Source organism: Epinephelus lanceolatus, chromosome 4 (genome assembly GCF_041903045.1).
Source record: "Epinephelus lanceolatus isolate andai-2023 chromosome 4, ASM4190304v1, whole genome shotgun sequence".
NCBI lineage: Eukaryota > Metazoa > Chordata > Actinopteri > Perciformes > Serranidae > Epinephelus > Epinephelus lanceolatus.
The window spans coordinates 10,373,087-10,398,938 of NC_135737.1; the positions used below are offsets into that span (position 1 = coordinate 10,373,087).

Here is a 25,852-nt window from a genome sequence, read left to right on the forward strand (position 1 = left end):
TCCGGAGCTTGAGTTATTAGCGGCTCGGTCCCAGCAATGGGTCAGGCGTTACGGTTGTGTTAGGTGAGTAGCCCGGCAGCCCAGCTAACATTTTCAATTAGCATTGTAAAATGTAGCCTGGCGGGCAGCCTGGCGGCTGTGTTTAGCTATTCCCCTGCCTACTTCAATGATGATGGTACCTGCAATAAATGCAATATATTTGCTGAAATGGAGGCGAGGCTCAGTGACTAGAAGAGCTGGTATAAGCACTCCATAGCTGCAAGCTAACTCTGGGAGCTAACGCTAACATTCCTCTGGCGGGCTCACGGGCTCATAGAGAAGAGTTGGAACGTTAGCATGGCAGCCGACTAGTGCTAACATTAACGTCTCCACGCTTAAGCAGGCTCCCGGAACGTTAGCATGGCAGCCGACTAGTGCTAACGCTAACGTCCCCACGCTAGAGCTCGCCGGAGCCGAGAAGCAGACTCCTGGAACGTTAGCATGGCAGCCGACTAGTGCTAACGCTAACGTCCCCATGCTTCTCGGCTCCGACTCACTGAGCCTGGCGGAGAAGCGTGGGGACGTTAGCACTAATGGGCTGCCATGCTAAAGTTCCAACTCTTCTCTGTGAGACCGTGAGCCCGGCTCCCAGCTCAGTTGGAGTTGGAGCGTTAGCATGGCAGCCCATTAGTGCTAACGTCCTCACTGCTCTGGAGGCAGTGCACAACAGCGAACCTAGCGGTGAAACATTTTTGCTTATTGCTCCTTTAAAATGTAACGATCACCAGTGTCGGCTGTGAGTAAAATGTCATCAGCAATTTTAATAAGAGCAGATTTAGTGGAATGACGTGCACAAAAACCTGATTGAAACTTGTCAGAAATGTATGCATAAAAGAAGTCAGGCATCTTCATAAAAAAAGTGAGTGAGTGTGTGTATCTGTCTGTGTGCAGCTAATCTTGCGAACCACTGGACCAAGCAGCCTAACATTCCATGTGCACATTTATGACTGTATGCTCAAGGATTTTCAGTGGTTTCTGTGATTCACAATTGTTGAGAAACCTGTACTGTTGACCGTTTTAGATCATCATTGACTTCTGAGTCCTTACTCCTCTTAACTGGCCAGTAAGGGCTGTCAACAACAAGCCTTCCTCCTTGTTACAGGACACATGTTGGGCTTTGGCATGGCTCAAAAACTTACATCCATTGAACGGTTTGATCTCATATTGTACCTGAACGTCTGCAAATAATTCTACACCTGATATGTTATGATAGACCAAAGTTAGGCACGTTAGAAGATAAATTAGTCCCTGTTTTTGTTCACTTCACTGGCATCTTAACTGTAAGGGAGCCGGGAGGGACAATTCCACTGGCCGCAGTTACACTGTGTTCCAGCTGCCATGGCTGTGACATGGTTTTGTTCTGTCCTCTGCACATTGTCGTATCACCCTGTGAGCATCTCATCAACAGAGCGTGATTTTGTAGACTTGCAGATTTTTTTGATTTGGTAATTATGCCTCAGTGCCGGCAATAGCTGTGGCTGGAGGCATAATGTTTTGAGGCAGTCTGGCCATACGTGCGTCCATATGTATGTATCTATGTATGTCCGTCCCATCCTTGTGAACACGACATCTCAAGAATGCCTCAAGGGAATTTCTTCAAATTTGGCACAAAAGTCCACTTGGACTCAGCAATAAACTGATTGACTTTTTGGTGGTCATAAGTCAAAGGTGAAGGTCACTGTGACCCTGTCTGTCTCATTCTTGTGAATGTGATATCTCAAAAATGCCCTGAGGGAATTTCTCCAAATTTGGCACAAACTTTCACTTGAAGTCAGTGATGAACTTTTTACATTTTGGTGGTCAAAGATCAAGGTTACTGTGACCTTGTCTGTCTCATTTTTGTAATGCAATATCTCAAAAACACAGGGAATTTCTTTAAATATGACACAAATGTTCACTTGGACTCAACAATGAACTGATTGGATTTTGGTGGTCAAAGGTCAAGGTCAGTGTGACCTTGCATCTGTCTCATTCTTGTAAACACGATATCTCAAGAACATCTTAAGGGAATTTCTTTAAATTTGAAACAAACGTCCACTGTTGCACGGAGGCATACAACCGCAGGATGGTAATTCTAGTTTTTTTTTTGATATTCGTGCTTCTACCATAAGTAAGTGAGAAGGCTACGTAGTTACATGGTTTCTTTATTTGTCTGTTTTTATTGTGTTTATTGTTGTTATTTCCTTCTTTGTTGTGCTGTAGCCCACAGACAAAGTTAATACCGTTCAAAGTCCAGTTATGAATGACATGGATCAAAGATGTATTGCTCTGTTTTAGTTATTAAAAATACATTAATAATCATAATTACATTTTATCTTCTCAAACACACTGCAGTGTGGCTTCTGGAATTACAAGAATTTTCTGGAGTGGCTGTGATCAGCACAGCTAGCTGAAATGCAGTTGTCTTGCAGAGATCTGCACTCTACTGAATACATGTTTCTATTTTTTTTTGTTGTTGTTGTACTGGGAGCAGTACTTAAATGTGTTTTGCTCATTTTCTTCAACAGTAATAACACACATGTTTAACCTGTACAGGCCATACGCTGTAGCCTTTATAACTGACTGATGCTTTCTGGCTTTGACGTCTTACACAACTGCAACTACCATGAACGGAAATGTAACTGGGTTACTCCTGTATGTTAACATATAGTCTGCTAATATATGCAGTGTATTTGATAATATCACCTAGCTTCTGAATCTGGACACACTGATAACTGTTCCCGGGACACAACACATCATGCTGGTGTTGATTGGAGACTGACAGGTTACTGCAGGAGGATCGTCACCCCTGGGTGCTGGAGAGACTCTGTATTGGTGAATAAATAGACAGAAATGAAGCAGAATATATACAGTGCACACAGTAAGAGGCTTATCCAGATTAAAACCTTAACCATTTGAGCTATTATGCAGAATGCGGTGTGAATGTTAAATCAGTCAGTGTGTGGTGAGAGTGCTGAGCAGTACAGTTACTTACTGTACAAATCAGTCTCGTGGGTTAAGTCAGGCTGATAGCTGTCCGTCTCCCAGTGCTGAGAAAACATGGAAGATGTTTGAAGTTCTGCTGCTTGTGGAGAAGCAGCAGCAACAGCAGCACACATGTCAGGCCTCCTGACAAGTGAAAGCTCAACTGTTTTGTCTCTGTGTCTTATGAAACCTCTCTGTGATGATTTTTTCACATATACAGTATGCAACATTTTTGTCCTGACCCCTCCTCCTTATGTTCCATGTAGCTTTAATTACACGTGAGTCAGCTTGGCTACCTCAGTGAATCACTTCATTACAGCTCTTTCTCATGCAGGCCGCAGCTCTGAGAAGTGTCAGCGACACATTACTGCGTTTTCTGCACAGTCGCTTAACTTAAAACACACATGCTTGCACACACACACACACACACACACACACGCACACACACACACACAGGAGGCTCATTTATGCTCCTGAGTGCCCAGAATTTTAATGATGTGTCTGTCAATCAAAATAAATGCCTCTGACTACATTATACTGACATGCTGGGTTTCCCACAGGGAAGCTTCTTCATTTTTATCTACTAAGTAATCACAGTGTAGAATCCTATTTAGATGAATGGAGAAGCTCATTTGTCAGCTAAAAGCAATAGAAAAGACATAGGCCCTTTCGTCATTGTTCATCATTTCACAGCGTTCTTTGGTGCTGAGATGTGGTTTAACCTTTTTTCTATGCACTTCACTTCAAAGTCTCATCAGGGCTGCACGATGAAAGGTGAATATGGATGTGTGACTTCAAAAGATTTAGGCCTTTTGCTCGTCATTCATCACTTAACGTTTAGTTTGTTAGCATTTCCTGAGATAGTTTGAGTTCATTTTTTTCTGCAGCTCATAATACTGCATGAATTAACATTTTCCCACTGGCTGTTAAATGCAGGCTTTGAGTCCTCGGGAACGCGATCCTTGACATACTAAAGCAGAGCACCTAATGTGACATTTCTGTGAGGATGATTTTAATTTCAGATATGCAAGTTAGTAGGTGGTTTGACGCATCTCTCTGCTTTATCCTGCATCTCACATGCAATGTTATGTTTTTTGGCCTGAGACAGAGAAAAAAATGTCAGTCAAAAAGTTGAAGGTCTTCACTCCAGTGCTGTGGCTTGAAAGTTTGATCTTAAGCCTGAGGTTCATGCTAACAGTGATTACTTTTACATATGTTTATCTCAGTATTTGAAAGTTTGGCCGTGTTTGATAGAAACATCCCTCATTGTAACATTATATATAAGACACAAAATATAGAAAGTAAAATAGGTATCCTTTAAGAGGAAAGAAACACATAGTTGTATAAGCATATTGTTAGAGACCGGAGTTTGATGCCTCGATCCTGTTCTGGAAGCTGATCAGATCAGATGCTTTTGCGTTGGACTAGACTAACAGGGAACAATGTGTAAGATTTAGGGGCATTTATTGACATCTACTAGTGAGGACTGCAGATGACAGCCAGCTGAATCTTCTCTCAGTTAGAATTCCTTCAGTGTTCAGGAGGTTTTTACTCCAAGCTGAATTATCCGCAGAGGTCTCTTCCTCTCCAAAACAAATGAACCAGTTAATTAAAACCAGTAAAAACAATTACTAAAGCAGTTACATGTTTAAAAAAAGTCTGTTTTTCTGACGCTCTTGTTGTGGTGGGGCTCCCAACTACAGTGGCCAACGTGAAAATGCAAATGGCCCTATCCAGAGCTAGTGTTTGGTTTGTCCATTCTGGGCTACTGTAGAAACAACATGAAGGAGTCTGTAGACGAGGACCTGCTCCCTATGTAGATATAAACAGCTCATCCTAAGGTAACGAAAACACAATGGTTCATATTTTTGTGTGATTATACACTTAAGAAAATATAGTAATTATAGTCCCCAAAATCCCACACATTACACCTTTAATTAGGTTTTGGGCAAATTGAAAACACAAAAGTTTTGACCACTTTAAGCTGAGAAATATTGCATATCATTGGTTCCAGGTTGGGTCCTGTTGACAAAAGCTTCTGCTACCCTTTGGGCTTAATTAAACTGTGTGCTGAATACTTTTCAAGTTGGGATCGAGCTGCAATCGAATGTTAAACCTCCAAGTAAAATTGTGCCCAGAATTAATTTGGTCTTCCACTTTTCTCTCCACCTCTATAGCCCTGTGTGTGTCTCTTGCTGTCCTCGACTCATTCTTCTATTCACCATTCCTCTTGCCTTCTGTCTCATCTGTTCCTCATTCTTCTTCAGTGAAGGCAATGAATTTCATGAGGCAGGGTGTATAGATCGGCTGAATCCTGCTAATGAGGGTTGTGAACCTCGGGCAGCTCCTTTAGCCTGCTCCACTCCTGGGGTTAATGGGAGTAATTTCTCCTTGATTAATCATACTAACAGTAATTGGCAATTGATAGCTTGCTCAATGGCTTTAGGCAGTTCCCCTTCATTCCTTGCTTTTCTCAGATTGCCTCCAAGTTAAGCCATCTAAAGTCTGCTATTCTTTGATTTGCTGCTGGGACGGGCATCATGTCATTGTGCTTGCAGCAAATGAAAAGTGGATGTAAAGTGGGTGAACCTCTTGAAGAGAGACTGCTGCATTCTGTACAGAGATTCAAACTGATTTCCCTGAAGGATTTAAATACCTGATAAGATTTTTCTGTTGTCGTCTTGTGTCTGAAGAATCCACAAAAATACTTGAGGGCCCTGACACGCCAAGCTAACGGCTGGCCGTCAGTCCGGCATGGAGAGTTATTTCCTCTCACACAGGCACAGAACGTAGCTATGTGCTAGCAGGTTGTTGGCTGAAGTCTTTGTAGTGTGTTCAAGTGAAACTTTTGGCCAAGACACAGGTGAAGTGAGGCGACGTAAGTCAGCCTTCATCGCCACTAGTTGTTTGATGTCAGTTTGGTGTGTCTGGGCCTTAAAATGAGTTTGTGTGCCACAGCATAATATGTTTTTGTTGTGTCTACCATTTGTTGATCACCGGGCATTAATTACATTACAGAGTTTACTGCAGCACAGAGGTTAGAGACCTCAACAGAGAGGTCTGGCTGTATCCCTCAGGGTTGGAATGTGTAACGGTTTTGTCCATAAAAATCAGGCTACAAGTCAATTTTCATCAATGCCTCATGTGGCCAATGTTTCTGTCACTTCCAACATTCCGGTGACTGGTTCGTAATATGAGCCTCAATTCATTTTTCAGCCTGTTGTGACTCTCATGGCGCTTGTTATGTTTTCTCTTTTTTTCTCAATTAATGTTCCGCCCTTTGACGGCTGGGTGACGCAGTGGTAATGGAGACATAAATTTCTCCTGAAGGCTCGGGGCCATTCAGGGGGGATGGATAGGCAGAGATCGATAAAGATGCTGAGCATTAATTTTAACAAGGAAGGAAGGTGTGCGTGTTGGACCCTGGCATTAAGCGTGGATAGGGGAGGACATGATGAATATACTACGCTTAGTTGGGCGTCATTACCTCTGGCATGTCCTTTGAAAAGCCTGTAGAAATACACTTACACTGCACAGTTACAATGTACGATAGGCAGTCGTGTAATTGGCGGTTTCTGCACCCTTGTTAAAGGAATACTTCAGATACAAAATTACCATTTGTATATCAGTTAGTTATGCTGTGTCACCTTGAATTCATGAAAAGAACCTTGGTTGTCTTGCGTGTCTCAATGGAAAATGGAAAATATATTGATGTATTGATTGACTGCGGACCAGGTCTAACAACAGCAAAAGTATGTCAACGTCTGTTGACAAACTTTTACACAACTCTTGCAGAACAATCCCAAGTCTCATTTATCCAGTTATACACTCAGTTCTTCCCAGCCTTGTGCATTTTTGCTTAAGTGTGACTATTTAAGTCTGAACTGGACATAAAGCTTATCTATGCTCTCTGCAGAACCAGACTTCTATACTAAGTAGCTAAAATGCATGTTGTAGCAAGCTAGCTATAATATCCTGGCTTCAACATTAAACCAGGATATTATTAATAAATATGCTAACTTGGCTGTGCAAGTTTTCTTGTCCTTCTTATGCCCAGGCCACACTGCTTGAGTGGACAGCGCATTTGTGTAGCTGAACGGCTTGTAATTTTTTCTTTGGCACCTGTGTTAACAGATTAGAGCAGCGCAGCTAAGGCATGGCTCTGTTGCTGCACAGGTGCAGAACATTAAGAGAATAGTCTTGCCTATTTTTTTTCTTCATGACGCATGCGTTTTTCAGCAAAAATACTGTCAAAATGTTGTTTTGATAATCAATTTATATAATCATTATAAGCACAATAAACCAGCTTTCACTACAATTTTCATTGCCTTTATTTGTACATCCATCCATTTTCGTAACCGCTTATCCTCTTGAGGGTCGCGAGGGGGCTGGAGCCGATCGCCAGCTGACATTGGGCGAGAGGCGGGGTACATCCTCGCCAGACTATCGCAGTGCTGACACAAAGAGACAGACAACCATTCACACTCGCATTCACACCTATGGCCAATTTAGAGTCACCAGTTAACCTATATGTCTTTGGACTGTGGGAGGAAGCTGGAGTACCCAGAGAAAACCCATGCTGACCCGGGAGAACATCAGTACCTCCTGTTTCTGTTTCAAAATAAAAGTGACATTGTGACATTCTTTGGGCAGAATCCATTCATTTATTCACACAAGGCTTTTTATTGTGAAATATTTGCAGGACTGTGTCGTGTCAGTGACAATTAAGTCCCTTGTAGGGCTCAATAAATGAGTGGAGTACTGGCTTTTAATTGTGAAAATACAGTTGCCATAACACCAGGGAGCGTTGCCACAGTGCCACAGCAGCAGCAACACTGTATTAGTGAACACCCCATGTGTGCGAGCCACAGCAGTTAAGCGAGGTAGCCGTCACGGGCCGCTCACTCAGGCCATGTGGCCCGTGCAGAACAGGAAAATGGGTGACAAATTGTCGCCCTATGTTCTCCCTTTCAGTCCTTTCCGGCCTGTCTCTCTGTTGCCAGATTTTAGTTTTGAGTTTGACATTCTGTCAGAATGACAGCAGGCACTCAATACATAGACCACACATATTCATGGAACTGGTGTTACATCCAGTAACTACTATTTTCCATCATTCCTGGCTTGTGAGCACAGCGGTAGGACTGGACCAGTTCATGCTGACGACAGTGGTGTGGCAGGATATCTGCATGATTTTAGAAAAAAGAGAACAGAGAAACATGACGTGACTTTGTTTCTGAAATACAAAGTGGCAAGCATATTATGTTAAGGCCATAAATAATTTCCTTGGACAATTAAAAGAGCAGTGTGTAAGACTTAGTGGCATATAGTGGTGAGGATTACAGATTGCACCCAGCTGAAACTTTTCTTATGTACCAACAAAAACATAGCAATTCTTTTTTTCAGGTGATAAACATACTTATGGAATATACTTATGATAGTATATTCCATTTCTGCCACTAATGCCCCCTAAATCCCACGCTCTAGGCCTTTAATGTGCTATGTTCATGTAGTACTTTTGAGGGCCCTTAGAATTATACTAGCTTTCCCACCCTTTACAGTCCCTTGAGTACAAATGCACAGACTTTAAATGTAAGAACTGTAGACAGAGTAAAAAGCTAAGACAAGTATGTTAGAGACAGAGAACATGTATATTCTTGAGACTGAGAAGTGTCGTCATGGGAAAACTCAGAAGCAAATTCAGATACCGTGAATAATTTAAGAGACTGCTTTGTAAATAATAAATGTCCCAGCAATAAATATTACCAGCTGTAAGCAGGAGAAAGGTTCGCAAGATGGATGTCCTGAAAAGTGATAGCTCAGAGATTTTCTGATGGAATCAAGTCATGATGAGTCATGACTTTATGATTCCTCTCACATGCAGCAGCTGATGGGGTCAGTGCTTTCTGCCTCATAGCTGTGGTAACCTGAGTGATGATGCATAGAATCTCCCATTTAAGTTCAATAGGTGGATGGAGCTGTTTTTCCAGTCACTCCTGGTTGAATGGTGATGCAAGCAGGGTCTGCACAAAATCTAAACGAAATGTTGAAATTGTAAAACTGACAGCTGCAACTTTCCGAAGTGCAAGAGGATGCAATTTTTGTTCAGAGGGAAGAGAACTGTCATCCTCTCCTGGATGACAAATCAATGTGCCGAATAAGATTTTCTTATTCCTTCAGCTTTATTTTTTTTTTACCACTCATATTTTTTTTTCATTTTCTGACAATATAGTGTCATCTTAAAGACATAACTGTATATACAGGTGTTTGTTTACATCAAATCTCATCTCAAAATTGTCTGTGTGATCTTTTGTAAGCACTGTGTAGCTTTGGGACTTCATATGTCTTTGTCGTAGAGCCGATCTCACAGAATCTGATGCTTTTCCTCCAGAGCTCCAGAGGTGATGCCAGGTGTCCTTGTTCATTATAAGTTTGTAGGTTTGTGTTTTTAATTTACATCCCTTTGTTTACCTTGTGAAAATATACATTTCTGTCTGTAACACACTTGTTGCTCTTTCCCTTGGCTGTCAAACTGTCAGAGCTGTGGTTTCTTTCCATTCAAACACATAGCGGCAACATCTACAAGTTATATTATAAGTTTGTGTCACTGTCACAGCGAGAGAGACTGAAGTGCAATCAGATCCCCGCCAAACACCACTTCACACGCCTTAGACACTGACAATGAAATACGTGGCAGATTTAAACTTACAGTGTGTAGGATTTAGTGGCATCTAGTGGTGAGGATTGCAGATTGCAACCAGCTGAAACTCCTCCAATGTGCCAAGCCTGTACTCCCGCTTAGAATTCCGTCAATGTTCATTGTTCAAAAGGTTTCAATTATCCACAGAGGTCTCTTCCTCTCCAAAACAAACAGACCAGCTGACTGAAACCGGTAAAAACGATAAATAAAGCAGTTTCATTGTTTTTCTGACACTGTCTGGCTCATCAGAGATGGGTCCCCAGCCCAGCATCTGCTAATGTGTGCTCACCTTTTTTCGCTGATAACTTAAGATCCAGACGTTCTGGGGGTTTTTACCAGGAGCTTCATTTTAATTTCAGTGTTTTTCCAACTCTGCTCGTTGCGGAGGGGCTGCTAACTATGGTGGCTGACACTTAAACACGAATGCGGTGAACTCCATAGAGGAGGACCAGCTTCCTATGGGTATTAACAGCTCATAAGATCTTATTTTCAGGGGATTCTACACTGAAGAAAATACACTTATTATATTATATTCCATTCTTCCAAATAAACCCCTCTCAAATTCCTACACACTGAACCTTTAGAGAGACAACGTATTTTACAAAAAGAGTATCAGGGACTTGTTGAAATGTCTGCAGCTATGTAATACATTGTTTTGTATTCAGATCCAATGACCTTCTAAGACAAGCTTTTCCCCAGCTGCAGCATGTTTCAAATGCATTAATATCTATGCCATTTAAAAACAAAACACTTGCCAGCCCATTGCATTCAAATTGAGATTAGCACATGCATATAATTGGATTCTACAGTGTGTGCAGAGCATTATCTGTAGCTGTGTAATTTGGCTGTAATGCAAACGGCTGAACTCAGCAGATGGATGGATGCTGGCTCTTGGCACTTTCTCACCGCCTCAATGTGTGAGGAGCTGAACATGCCTCATTTACAAGGGTAGAGATGTACAGAGATTTCTCTTTCGGGTGACTCCCCTTCCTCATCTTAAACCCCCGATCCACTTTGCAGTGTGAAGAACAGGCATACACCCAACTGGGAAGAATGAAGTTTATGGTTTAATCCAAACCACAATGCATCTCTAGACTGAGGTTGATACTCTTATGATAATTATAGTTTTATCGGATTTTGCTGAGATTGTTTATGTTGATCATGTGCTTTTATATATATATATATATACTACTTATAGAATCTTTTCTCATTCACATTTTCTCGCAACACAGACTCCCACAATCTCCACACACAGAGCCTGAAAGTACTGAATACAGTATAAAAACACAATATAAAATACAGATGGTAGAATAAAGACCATCCATCTGTCAGTGAGCAATTTGTATTCCTAGTGCTGACATCTTGATCATGGTACATTCTGTTGTAAAAGGTCTGAAGTTATGCCGATGCAATATATTATGCTGTTGATTTTGACAAAGGTTTGAAGGTTGTAACAAAAACTGGGAATTTGTCATTGCAGTCAAACTGCTCAGGCCTGTAGTGGGCCAGCCATCATTCCTGCCAAGCCAACTGTTCCAAGCTAGGACTGATGGTATTGTGGTTGTAAAATATAAAATTATGGTATTCTGACTAGAGGGGATTACAATATAGATACACCCTCTGTGATGTCATGTCACCCATATCCATTTGTTGAGATTTGTTTTCACTTTCACAAAGTGTTTTTTTCCAGTAACTCAGAAGAAATACTTATTAATCTAAGAAAAGAAAAACTCTTATAACGTTCAGTGTGATTCTATATTAGAACAGTGTGCAAGTGTGATTGCTCATATTAAACTAAAAACAGTGTAGTCAAAATGAGACCAGCGTCTTAGATATTCCTGTTGCTATATAAGGGGTGCTTATGCCAGTGCTACAGAGTGGAACCAACTGCCTCTTCTAATAAAGGAGGTGCAAAATCCACAAGCCTCTAAGAAAATGGTCAAACAGAGGCTGGATAGCATCTCCAAATAAGGTCATAGTTGCACATTGAAATCGTGTTTCTTTAAAAAAAGAATATACATATGTGTACTGTGGTTTTTTTATTGGCATGTACATCTGTGGGTGCAGTCGCTGTGTATAGCTGTCTCTGTCTTGTTGTGCAGTGGAGGGTTGGATGGACCATCAGGGACCATGACTAAAATAAATCCTTGACTTTATCATGTCATCCTTGACAATTTCACCTATGCCTGTGTTTGTTTTACTGCTGTATTTGAAATCTTGTCAAATGAACGAAATTAAATGATACATGGATCTGGATGTATCGATTCAGTGATCAACATTCCAGTATCATCAGCGTAAAGTAAAAACACAATGCTTATCATCTTTAAGAAAGATATGTCCTTATTTTGAATTTTGTAGCTAGATAGTGGCAAGCTGCCAAGAAAAATAACAATGAGGATATTTACAAGGTTTGTATCGAAAAGTTAGAAGCTTTGATTTATTAATTGTTTTTAAGTGTTTAAATGGTCTGGCACCGTCTTATTTATCAGAGCTTGTACAGCCTCACAGTACTTCTAGAGCACTTAGGTCGTCAAACCAGCTGCTCCTGGCAGTACCTCGGTCCAGGCTCTCTACTTGTGGGGACAGAGCCTTCTCAGTGGCGGCCCCAAAGCTGTGGAACAGCCTACCATTCCAGGTTAGAGCTGCACAGTCTGTTGAGCACTTTAAAACATTACTGAAAACCCATCTTTTCTCCTTGGCTTTCAGTCCCTGCTAGGCAAGAATCCTTGGCTTTTACTCTTTTTACTCTTTTTACTCTTTTATTTCCCTTTTTTAATCTAATTTTTAGTTTTTTAAATTGAGCCCTTACTATTTCCTTTGTTTTATTTATTACGATATTTGTGTATGTGAAAGTATTTCTGCACAGTTCCCACCAATATTATTAGTAATATACTATTTGTAGAATTAAATTCCAGTGGTGATTGTGTAGGAGGGGAGTCCAAAAGCCAAAATTTAATGGAAAAAAAGATAGATGTATTCATGTCCAAAATACACATTTTTATCTAAAGAAATATTCTTTAATCCATATTTGTTGGTATTTAGCCTTTCAAAAACTTTATCATCGCATAAAATATATTTATTCATTAAAGAAAGTTCATTTAGTTTTTTTAAAAAAAAAACAATAATTTAATGCAATAAATCACTCCATTCAAATTGAGGATTTTGTTCAAGGATTTTTTTTTTTTATGTATTTTTAGGGTAATGATATCATAAACTATGACAACAGACATTCAAAGTTTCACACCAAAACCTCACCAGACACTTTGAATGTAAAAACAAAAGACATTTGTCAGAGCCCTAATATTTACTGATATTGTCTCATATGGATCACAGGCCTCTAAATTGAGTCAAATTGTATTGTGGCAGACTTTGTGATATCAGCAAATATCGTATCATTGTGAAAATAATGGATATGATATTGTGCTGTGATGAAACTAGCAATTTAAACCCCTATCAGGTGTTATAGATTAGAGTTGGAGTCTTCTTTATCTTGTTGATGTTGTGGAAACTCTTTTAAATACACGTTGATGAGTAAATCAGTTCAGAGAAAGGAGATTCAACACTTGAATCTCTTTGTGTGGGATTCTGTGTTGTTTCACTACAAGTGTCCTTCTGAGCTTTAACCACAGCAGGTCTTAACAGTATGTGACATTTCCAAACTTTTCCAGAGTCTCCATTAAAAGCCCCTCTCCTTGAGGCATGTGATTACACTTAGGACTGAACTTCAGTCAAGATTGTGTTACAAAGAAGACTACTGCAGGTTCCCTCTCTGTGCATGGGGTTCAGTATAAAACTGTAGGTCACACAACACTGGGGGTCCTACTAAAAATCTTTTTTATCTGCGTCACTTCAGGTCCACAGGCGTCATTCTTTTCTGCTCCCCTTTCTTTCACCATATCCTCCCATAAAGGTCACTTCATGCTTGAATGTGAATACAGTCTGAGCAAGTCAGTGGGATGTGGAAGGAGAAAATAAAATGGCTTTTTCTTATCTGCCACTGGAGTGCTCAGTGAATGAATCTATCCTCCAGCTCGTCCCTCTTTTCCCTGGCAAATGAAGCTTGGGCAGACTCTTGATGTCCGCCAGCGATGGCAACGTTAGCAGCAGCAAGGTTGCGCGAAGGGCAAGTAAACACAATTAGGTCGCCGACCTGTCTCCCACAGGGGGAAGTGACACAGGAGCTGGTTGTGACTTTAAGTGGCAGATGCTGCAGGGTCATTCAGGGTGGATGTGTCTGTTTAACGTTTCATTCTTTCTCTGTTCCCCCGAGGGAGATGAGGGGAGAAAGTAGAGCTCTGTTGTCTGTTTCTGGAAAAAAAACAAAAACATCTGTTTTATGCTGCTTCACATGATGAGTGAAATAAGATAGATGTGAACAATTACACACACATAGACCCTATGGGATTTATGCAGAGTTTATGTGTCTGGTGGTGGATGTTGAGCTCTGGGGACCCAGTGATGATTGCTATCTAAACAGTGCGCTGCAGCTCATTAGCATCAGAACACCTTCACTTGAATACTGATTGTTTCACTGTAAGACATCTTGTGATGTAAGCGTGTAATGCCCTCATAAAGTTTAATACTCCTCAGCAGACAAGGACAGGAAGGTCTCTGGAAGATGTTCAACTATTAATCCAAGTGTGTCAAAGTTTCTAAATTTTATCAAGTGTGATTTTGTGATTTGTAGACATTAGTGGAGTCACAAAAAGCATAATAGTCGCGCACATCCAAAAACCTTTTAAGGACCAATGAAAATGAACAGTCTCAAGAGGAGCATTAGCATGAAACATCACTCCTGGATGTGCTAACAAATTGCAGTTAAAGGAGCTGAGGTTTTCTTTGTTTCATTAGTGGAGTCAGCAATACAAGACCTGTCAGTATTATGGCCAAAAAATGTATAGCTTTTGATCACCTCAACCCTGATACAGTACTACATTTAATCCCAAAAGTACAACTCTTTTAAAAAAAGATCAATACTGTATATGTAGTAATCTTTGTCTCAGTAGCAGCATCCAATTGCATCACATTTTTAACAAAAGGCTTTACAAAGGAAAAAGATGAAACTTCTGTCTTCCCTTTAGCAGTGGCATGGCAAAGCAGTTTTTTTTCTGCTTAAAGGTGGCATGGTGGTGCAGTGGTTAGCTTGTCATCTCAGAATAAGAGGGCTCCTGTTTTGAACCCTGGGGTGGAGGAGCCCTTCTGTGTGGAGTCTGTATGTTCTCCCCGTGTCAGTGTGGGTTTTCTCCAGTTACTCCAGCTTCCTCCCACAATCCAAAGACTTGCAGGTTAGGTTAATTGGTGACTCTAAATTGCCCGTAGGTGTGAATGTGAGTATAAATGGTCATCTGTCTCTATGTGTCACGACCAGTCCAGGGTGTACCCTGGACAAATCACTGAAATTACAAAAGATTCTTACACATAAGGACAACTTACCACTCATCTAAAGTTTGAGGAAATGTTACCTTTTCTTTTGGTTGTCCCGATAAGTTGCTAGCACCATGATTCCAGGTATGCAGACACAAACAATATCTTTTCTTCTTTCTGCTTCCGTGAGACCCGTTATTTGCCTGGCCAAAGCCAGGCAGCAACTGCCAGAAGTTCAACATGGTGAACTCTTTGCAGCAGAGCAAAATCTGCGTGCATTCGTGTAAGCATGCAGCAACCACTTACCCGAGTCCGGTCTCACTCTGAAATCGTCTAAATTTGGCACTTGGGCAGTTACTTGCGGCGTCCAAAACCAACAGTAAAAATGCGTCCTTTAACTTCGGCATGATACGCAGCTGGTTGCCATTGTAGTTTAACAGCACCTGGCAGTGTCGAGGGGGAAACGCTGTGGGACAAGGACGAAAGCTAAGTTGGCGAAAGTTCAGGTGTGGTGGGCAGGAGGGATGGTGAATTAGTCCAACAAATACCAACTTTCACCCAAGAGAGCAATGTTCACAAAAGTATAAATCAGAAGTATATCTTGAGAGAAGACAACGCACATCACAGGCAGAACTTGACATGGTGTCCCAGAACATCAACAACCCACGCACCCAGGATACCTTGCACGTCGTAGGTGGACATGGAACGTCCATGACCAAAATCACAATATGTGACGTGGTCAGAGAGAGAATGTGTTGCATACCTTTACCGTCCTGTTCAAAACCTGCTTCGCCTCTGCCACCGTCCCCTCATTGAGGTGACTGGAGGCAGCGAGTTACTGTGCAACAGTATGGACACTCCTTTGGGCTGCTGTAAGGGGTGCACATGGAATGCAAAAGTTTCTTGGGGGAATAGTATAGAATAGTAGGGGGAAAGTATTTATCTTTTTTATCAACACATCTGTTTTTTTCTCCCCCATTTTTTTTACCCATCCAGTGTATTCTCCCAGTGCCCTCTTAGGGGGTCCATATACTAGCAGTAATAGGTTGAAGTGTAATAACAGTAGTAGTACGTAATAGCAGTATCACTTCTAGACATACCTGGAGTTGCAGTAATAATGTTTGAGAAAGGAGCTCTAATGATATGTTGTTTGAATGTTCCCCTATACTTTTTCTGCAACAACCTGCAGCAGCAACATTTTCTTCAATCCAAAACTAAACACACAGTCCTATCTGATAGACTCTGCAGAACTCCTTTTAATGTTAACATATGCATGTTGATACAGCCGACAGGTGGAATAATCGTTGATCGTGCTCTTCATTTACATTTCTCTAAAGCACATGTGATTTATGACTCCATTATTATGTGCCTTTTATTTTACCTTTGTCTTGCCAACATTTACATTTACTTTCTCCACTGATTAATGATGATCCGGCTAACCAAAGATGAAACGTTGACCCCCAACTTTTAATTAGCTTAGATAATGAATCTTTATGGCGGCTGATTAACATTTGAGGCGTGATTGGTGTGTGTGGTCATTAGCTCACTCTGAGTTCGAGAGATAACAAATGGTGTTGATGGTAAGTGTGATTTATGTCCAAGTGTGATGTATGCAGTGATTTATGTAATTATCTACCCAGTGGGCTTGCCAAGAAGCAGAGTGAATGTTATCCCTCTTTCTCTGTTGGATGTGCATCGCTCATTGCAATATTGCTGAGTGCTACATTTGTACTCCGAGATTTGAAGATCAGAATGTGTTGAAAAGTGGATTTTTTTATTTATTTATTTTTTTACCATGAGGAATTAATTGGATTCAAGTTTATTCTACCTGTAAAAATTCCAAGGCCATTCCATCAATAGGCTATAATCATCAGCTTATCTCTCAAAGCCAGGATGTCCATTTCAGTCTATGTAGATCAACTCCAGAGCTGCTTGAGTGGAAGTCTAATTCCTTTTACACGCCAGACAAAACCTATTTCAGAAGTATTAACTGTCAGTGTGGAGCTTCTCTGGGGTCACATGTAAAAAAACAACCAAAAAACTGAGTAAACCTGCATTCAAAATCCTTGCGAGCAGTTTTGTCAATCCATATCCTCGGTATTTCACTAGCTGTGCAGACAGTTTTGTTAATCTGTGCCTTTGGATTTTTGTTTGTCTCTACCCATCAGCAAATTGGTTCTGAAGACGTGTGTAAACCATTATCATTATTACTATTATAGTATATAGCATAGTGTTATGCTAACGTAGCTCCAAGGCTTTTATTAATCTTGTTTTGACAATATAACTTGTGACAACACACTGACAAAGGTTTGAACATGTATGGCTGTTTATAGTTTAACTGGCTTTGTTAAAAAAAAAAAAAAAAAAGCTGAATAGTAATTTTATGGCTTATTGTTTTTTGTAAGATCACTCTAATGGCTAACGTTAGCTGGCACATGGACTTTCAACCAGGAGACCACTGTCTATGTTCTGCAACTACACACAGTACTTTACACAGGTTTATGTCTCTTACATACCGTACATAGATATCAAAACCAAAGCCATGATCGTTTTTTTCTAAATTAACTTTATTTTTTATTTTTGTTTTTTAACAAAGATTTAACTGTGACTGTTTAACAATGAATCCATAACCACTTGAAATAGACTTTGCATTCTTTTCATATTGCCAGCACATAATTTTCACAGATTTCGTGCCACCAACATGTTATGTGTTGTTCAGAGGTTGTATTAATTTTACGCAGTTCTGTGAGACTATGTTGAACTGTTAACACCTGTAAAATGTGTCAGTATTCCCAACTGCTGTAATACTGTCATTTGCCAGTGCATTCACCTTGGTCTATCATTTTTTACCTTTTTTTTGTTTAAAGGGACATTGTGTAACATTTTCAGTTGTTTATTGGCAAAAATTGATGTCTGCATTCATAAATATGTCATCACTGGTGTACTGTTACCTCCACCAATAATCTGACTTATTCTCGTAAAAGGAGAATTTCGGATTTGTTTGTACATTGTGCGGGTAAGTCGTCTGTGGGACATACAGCCCCGCCTTCGGCGTTTTTGTTGAGAGCCAGGCCAGCGCTGCATGACTGAGGAGCTGAAGGAGAGGAGCAAGAGGCGCTTCGCTACTACCCTGGCAAATTTGAAACAAATTCCCACTCTTTGAGCATAATGCAGGATCATGCATATGCAGCATCATGGGAGATGGAATCCTTGTCGCCAAGAAAGCGCAAAAGGGAATAGAAAAGGCAGCGTGACCGGCGAATTAAAAAAACGAAGGCCCACATCGGGGTAGCCTTTCCCAGGTAGAGAGAGCTGCTGAGGGAGAATGGTAATGCAATCACAGGCCAGCGCCGCTGTTGGCTCTTAGCCGCTGTTAGCGGCCAGTTGTTAACAGCCTCATCCCTCTCCTCACATCACTGCGCCACTGTTAGCCGCTGTTAGCGCTGGCCTGTGATTGTATTACCTTTCTCCTTCAGCAGCTCTCTCCACCTGGGAAAGGCAACCCCAGTGCTGACCCTTGTTTTTTTAATTTGCCGGTCACGCTGCCTCCTGCATTATGCTCAAAGAGTGGGACTTTGTTATGCGGCAGTAGTGCCTCTGGCCACTAACAGTTGTTAGCGGCGCAGTAATGCGAGGAGAGGGATGAGGTGTGTGAGGTTGAGCCACTTGTCAGTTGTCAAAAGACAAGATGTGATTGGTTTGTTTCGATTTACACCCGCCCCAACAGTCCTACATTGTAAACACAGCCAGCATGGTGAGGAGGGGGTTTGTCAGCTTGCGTCGCGTGTGTCTGTGTAGGAGCCTGAATGAATACTCCATGTAGTATCGGATGACATGGTTTCATCAGTGTTATCATAGCTTTTTGGTACACAGCGGCTACCGTTGTTGCAATACGTATTTGAAACAGTGAGGCGCTAGAGTGCGCTATCTGTTTGAATGCAAGATATGATTTCAACATTAGATGGGAGAAATTCCTACACACTGTGGCTTTAAAGCAGTGTTTAAAGATTTGACTTGATATCACAGATTAGACTCACTGACTCTGTTTCAAAATTTGTATTAGACTTCCAATTTCAATTCAGTTTTTATTTTTAAAGCCCAATATCACAAATCACAGTTTGCCTCAGAGGGCTTTACAGCATACAACATCCCTCAAAACTGGCTCAAAAAAAAAATAAGATTCTCAACTGGTTCCAGTTAAGAACTGGTGCCAAATTGTTTAATCCGTTTGAATCATGTGCCTCCGAGCTTATCAGTTTCTGTTTTTTGTTTTTCTGACAGTTGCACATTACAAAATAATGATGTCAAACTCATGCTTCTATGCTGCTGAAAAGACAAGAAGGAATCATGGTGGAGAGGAAGAAACAGTCCAAATTGTGGCTTGATTTCACAAATAAAGATGACAACAGTGCAGCCTGCTCTGTCTGGAAAATGATAATTTAAAGTAAGGATGGAGACACCAGCAATATGCTAAAATATCTTTCTACACAACATGGGCTTAAATACAAGAAATACCATGTATTTGACACTCTAGTCACAGATAAACATCCTGTGACAACAACGTTAGTGCCACGCAGGCAGGCTTAGCAGAAAATAGTTAAACAGTGGAGCTTTTATTTTCTACTCTGTGTTCGCACTCATAGATAATAAAACAGTTGTGGTCATGCTGAAGGCCTACATTTTTTCCCCACACACAACATTGATTGGGAATCAATAAGGAAACCGATTAAGAGTCATACTAATGCACCAAATACATAATGGCATTGGTATTAATAAAATCTTATCAATTCCCTGACAGCAGTGATAAAATAAAAGGGATTTAAGTTTCTATATGTACAAGCGGCGTAAAAGCAGCAACACATTTCAGCCAAACAGAGACAACGGGCTTCAGTGGCAGGGAAATGAGCTAATGTGATACAAACCTGACAGAGGATGAACTAAATATCATCACAAAGTCCAGAAGCAGGTGAAGGGCCTGAATTCCTCTGAATCACTCTGAATGTTGGCATCAACATACCCTCTCATGATTACTGACTCAGTAAACACAGCTCATTTTATCAGGCTATTGATGAAATGCTCTACATGCTGTACACACCAGATGACTCGCTGATAATAAACACTGGTTGTTTGCTTTCCATGATGGTTTATAGATACAACAGAATTAGCAAATAAGTCCAAAGCTGTATGCGTGACAGAAACCGTTTCGACAGGTTTAGTATGAGGGAAATATCGAACAAGAAGACATCAGGACTGACGTCACACAGTGGAGGAAGGGGTCGTCTCTGACTCCTGATTGGCCTGACAGGCTTTGGAGAGACATGGACTGATTATTTGGGACATCTCTATCTATCCCTGAACGCCTCTCAACCAAGCAGCAGAGTGGCTGTAAGGTTAAAACACACTGGCATTGAACCCACCAGGTGGCTGGGTCTTTTTTGTGCTCTTCTCCCATAGTATTAAGTAGCTGTTACAGTCCCTGCCATCTGCCCAGTGCATGCTGGGATGCAACTATACCTCCTGCGACCCTGAACAGAATAAGCTGTACAGAGGATGGATGGATGGATATGCACAACAATGACTGAGTTGGACCGGTGAAGCCTGTAAAGCTGTGCCAGGTAGAGGAGTGAGCTGAGTCTAACCGAACAGGACAGTAGGATCAACATTCACCTGTCTCCACTGAAAATGGATAAAATGAGAGAATATTTGTACAGCTTTCATTTTCATTTAGATTTTCATAGTTAAAGGAAACCTCTGCTAAGCCTGCCTGCGTTGAGCTAATGTTATTATAACACAATATTTACCCCTCTGTAGTGGATGTGCTGCTCGGTTGGGAAGCAGCAGTGGAATTTGCGCATAGAGTGTCAAATACACGACGTTGTGTAGAAAGATGTTTTAGCATTTAGCATTTCTGGTGTTTCCCCCTTATTTGAAACGATTATTTTACAGACATTACAAGCAGCACTGTTGCCATAGTTTGTCGTGAAATGAAGCCATGCTTTGGACCTTCTTGTTGCACGTTTCTAGCAGCAGAGACACATAAGTTTGACATTGTGTTGCAACTGTCAGAAAAACATGCCATTATTGATAAAAGGAATTAATAAGCTCGAAGGCAAATGATTCTGATTCCAATTTGGAATCAGTTCCCGATTCCCATGCCGTCAGGCCCTTGGTGACGTGAACTTCTGAAAACGTAATAGTTGGTCTTTGCTCTCACCTTCAAACCTCTTTTTTACAAGTTGTGGTGTGTCTGTTTTATGTGTGTGCGCCATTGTTTGAATTGAATTGTGTGAATGCTGAAACTGAAGAATAAATCACTCACTCTCAGGCTATAACTGCTGCGCATTCAATTTAATCAACGCATCAGCTTCATGCGACACTCTGATTAAATTGAAAGCATTAGAGCGACGTCTGTAAGTGGTACTGGAATGTGCATGGTAAGAATTACTAGAACATGCGTAATGATTTATGCATCTGAGCTTTTTTTTATATACTTACAGTGTACATTATTTACTGTCAAATGTTGGCAGCAGAAATGCACTGAGATTTTTGTGTTGCACTGCTCAGGGTGACACTGTGATGGAGGCTTTATTTGTGTTGGTTTATTGAAGCTTGTACTCCAGTTCTAAAATTGTGGAAGAGTTGTGTCACACGAGTGCGCCAATTATTACTGGTTTGGTTAATATGCCACCCCGCCAGGCATACTGCAGAACTACACACAGTTTATTTTTGTGAAAGGAAAATGGTTTTTCTTTTTAAAAATATCTCCTCCTCTCATCTCTGTCCCCCTGCAGTTCGACATGCAGCAAATCACCCTGGAGGAGCTGAAACACATCCTGTTCTACGCCTTCCGCGATCACCTGACCATGAAGGACATTGAGAACATCATCATCAACGAGGAGGAGAGCCTGAAGGAAAACTCTGGAAACTGTCAGACGGAGTTTGAGGGAGGTGAGCGAAAGTCCCTGAGCCTACTTCACACACAGACACTTACACAAGTGTGTGTGCCTGTGCGTGTGTGTCAGTGTCATAGACGTACATTCTGCGGTGTGTGTGTGTGTGTGTGTGTGTGTTGTAGGAGGAAAAGTAATCCACGCTGTCAGGAAGAATTTGAGCTCTCTCATCAAGATCTACAGCCAACAGAGTCACAGCACATCTGCTGATTTAGTGATTTGGGACGTTGGTGGGGACCAGCGTCAGCCGGTCACCAGTTCAGAAGTGATGCCGATGAAATATGTATGACCTCACTGTGCAAAACTAGCCATCCAAGGTTTATAGATATCACAGCAACAGAGGGTATTCTAGGACTTTTTCAATGTCTCGCTGTAACAATGGGAAGTTTTGTTTTTTTTTTAAGACATTTTAAAGAAGCACTGTGTCAGAGGCATCTTGTGATGAGAGCTGCATATTGCAACCAGGTGAAACTTCTCTCATGTGCCAAGCAGGGTTGAAATGATATGAGATGATGTGAGTATTAAAGAATTTATCTTGTTATCAGTCAGAATGATGCTTAAAGGAATACAAATGGATGGATTTTCATTGGTTAAACAAATGTTGTATTACTGTAATCGAAACTTGAAACCATTTTTCCATTGGCAGTATGTGTAAAAAGTCTCCTCTTAGACAATAACTAAAATGAAGGGGAGGCTAAACATCCAGTTACATTTTTTTTCAATATTGTAGATAAGCAAATGTACACGCTATGATAACTGTCAACTTATATATCACAGTATACCTTGAAACCATTATATTGCTGCAACCCTAGTGCCAAGCGTGAGCTCCTGGTTAGGATTCCTTCAGTGTTCATTGTTCAGGAGGTTTTACTGGGACTTGAATTATCTGCAGAGATCTCCTCCTCTCCAAAACAAATGGACCTGGTGATTTAAACCAGTAAAAACACAGAAGAAAAACAGTTTCACAATACAAATCAGTGTTTTACTGAGGCTGTTTAGCTTATCACAGATGGGCCACTGCTAATGTGTGCTCACCTGTTATCGCTGATAACTTAAGATCCAGACGTTTAGGAGGTTTGTACCTGGAGCTAAATTAACCTCAAAGGTCTCATCTTCTCCAAAACAAACGGACCCAGTGATTTAAACCAGAAAAAAAAAACACCAAATAAAGCAGTTTCATGTTAAAAAAATCAGTGTTTTTCTGACTCTGCATATCGAGGAAGGGCTTCCAACTGCTGGAGCTGATGCAAAAATACGAATGACCCTATCTAGAGCCATTGTGTGGTCTGTCCGTTCTGGGCTACTGTAGGAACATGGTGGGGCAACATGGTGGACTCTGTGGACGAGGACCCGCTTCAAATGTAGACATTTACAGCTTATTCTAGGGTAATAAAAACACAATTATTCCTATTTTCAGGTATAGCAAAGTAAAGCATGTCTTCTATTATATAAAGAAAACATACCAATTATATTATATTCAATTTCTGCCAATATATCCCCCTAAATCCTGCACACTGGACCTTAAAGTATTTCTGTTTCATGTGCCTGGTTTGAATTCAGATTCATTGAGTCAGCCTTGTGTGTCTTTTGTGCTTTGGGGTCTTGACAGAAACACATTTATTAAAATGATTGAAGAGAAAGGCCAAAAATCAATGAGATTTATATAAAACATTCTAGAAGATAGGTGGCCTAGTGTCACAGTGCTCAGTATGCAGCCCAGGCAGTTCCATATTAACAACATATGTGCAGGGCTCCATGTTAACGAGCATCTGTTTGGTTTCAGCTGAGCAGATGCTTGTTGCTGTAAAGCACCTGCCAAGAGATATGTTCAAATCAGCATTGTTACTTTAATTAATTTACCTCTCACTGCCCTCTTAACACGTCCACGCACGTCTCGCCGTTCGATCTCCGGTTTGTTGTCTCAACCAGGCGTGAGCCTGGAGGGGGTCATGTGTGTGAGTGTTAGAGTTTGTATCCATCTGTCCATATCTCATCTTGAATACTTCAGGGCCAGTCAGCCTAATATTTTGTGTACACATGTGTGACTGTTTGCTCGAGGACCTGTCATGGTTGCTGTGATTCACAATGGTTGAAAAACTTGTTTTGGTGACTGTTTTATATCGTCATTGACTGTTGACTCCTCACTCCTTTTAACCAGCTGGTAATGGCCGATTTCTAGAAATCGTCATGGCTAAAACAACAAGCTTCACTGTCTGCTGGAGGACACATGTTGGCCTTCATCATGGCTCCAAAACTGACATCCACAGAAAAGTTTGGTCTCAATCTTAAGTGGAGCATCTGCAGATTAACTCCACGTTCGATAGGTTATGATACACCAAAGTTAGGCACATTACGACATTAACTAATTCTTGTTTTTGTTGTCTTCTCTGCCATGTTTACTGTAAGGGAGCTGGGAGGGACAATTCCACGGATTTCAGCTGCAACCCAGTTTTGTTCTGTCTTTTGCACAGACAAAATTAATACCATTAAAAATCCAGTTATGAATTATATGGATCAAAGATCTGTGCTTGTGTTTTAATTATTAATATTAATACACACATTAATACACACATTTAGCCCCATAATTATATTGTGTCTATATTTTACAGAAAGTGCCTGATAGCAAGATTTGTCTGAGGCAGCCACGACCAGCTCGGCCAGCTGCTTGGTGGACATTAGCACTCTGCTGAGGGCACTTCTCTAGTTTCTCTTTGTTGTTTACCAGTAAGACTTGATTGGAAAGCCTCAGTATTAAAACAGATCGATCATGCTGGTGATTACTGAAGGGGGATTTTTTATTAATGTGGAGATTGTAAATGAGAAATTTAAAATTTAAAGTATTAATCTTAATTCTTTGCCCCAATTGTGGCCCTCTTTTTCTCATTTTCAGTTCAGCGCTGACTAATGCTGTAGAAATAATGTCACACTGGAAAATGTGCATGTTAAGCTGTATTTTGTGACACATTATTGATTGCGTGTCTACCTTGACTGATGATATGAGTGTTTTGAAAGCAGCCTAAAAAATGCCCTGGCATCCATTTTGTTCCAACACTAATCACATGAATTCGGGGTGTAGGAATGGCTGAGTCATAACGTTCCCAGTTCCCACATATCCTGAAGGCAGCATGGTCGAGCAGGGTCCCAACCTACTTTGTTATGCAGTGTGACTGTCCTCATCAGAAGTGTTTGCAGGATTAATAATACTGAATGTGTGAAATTCCATTGCACTGAGATTTTCTCTTCTAGTCAAGGTCGTGTATATTTCTTGTGTTGGCTAAAATGATGCTGAGAGGCCGAATGGTTCCTGATGTCCCTCTTCACCAAACACCACCTGCCTGTGAATCATCCTACAGGGAATTTACTTGGCTAACACCAGTGTCAATGAGGAATGACAGAGATTGTGCCAGCACTTTATCAGGGTCTTAAAACTGGTGTGGAGTGATGACAACATGATGTTCCTATTGGGTTTATGATGAAAGCTGACCACTGCAGGATCACACAGAGCAATCACAACTGTTTGGCCCTGGATCCATGAGCACCACCTGCCACACAGGGACACCAAAATGTGTTCAGTCATGCAGAAATCAATACATCTTGTCACAGTGCGATTCATACTGAGCACAATTCATCATGCTACTCTGGTGCTTATTGCTTCAGCTTACTGGTATATGAGGTAGCATAAGAGGCACTTGATTTCCCTCTGGCTTCAGCTCGCTCTGGAATCAATATGGTGTGGAGCTGAAAAACAACAGAATAAAGAGTGTAACCACCGATCCATAGAAGTTCACCAGGCACTGATTCATTGCTGAGCAAATTACACCAATAGCGTAAAGCGCAG

General features: G+C 41.0%; 1 protein-coding gene across 2 annotated transcripts in view; it reads left to right on the forward strand.

Annotated features, from left to right (window-relative positions):
• The window catches only part of caln1 (calneuron 1), a 103,968-nt gene that overhangs the window by 71,973 nt on the left and 6,143 nt on the right, over positions 1-25,852 (forward strand). For both annotated transcript variants that reach the window (XM_033630724.2, XM_033630723.2), the window contains exon 5: positions 21,856-22,012. In XM_033630724.2, coding sequence (XP_033486615.1) covers positions 21,856-22,012 — 157 coding nt within the window. The remainder of the gene's footprint in view (positions 1-21,855; positions 22,013-25,852) is intronic.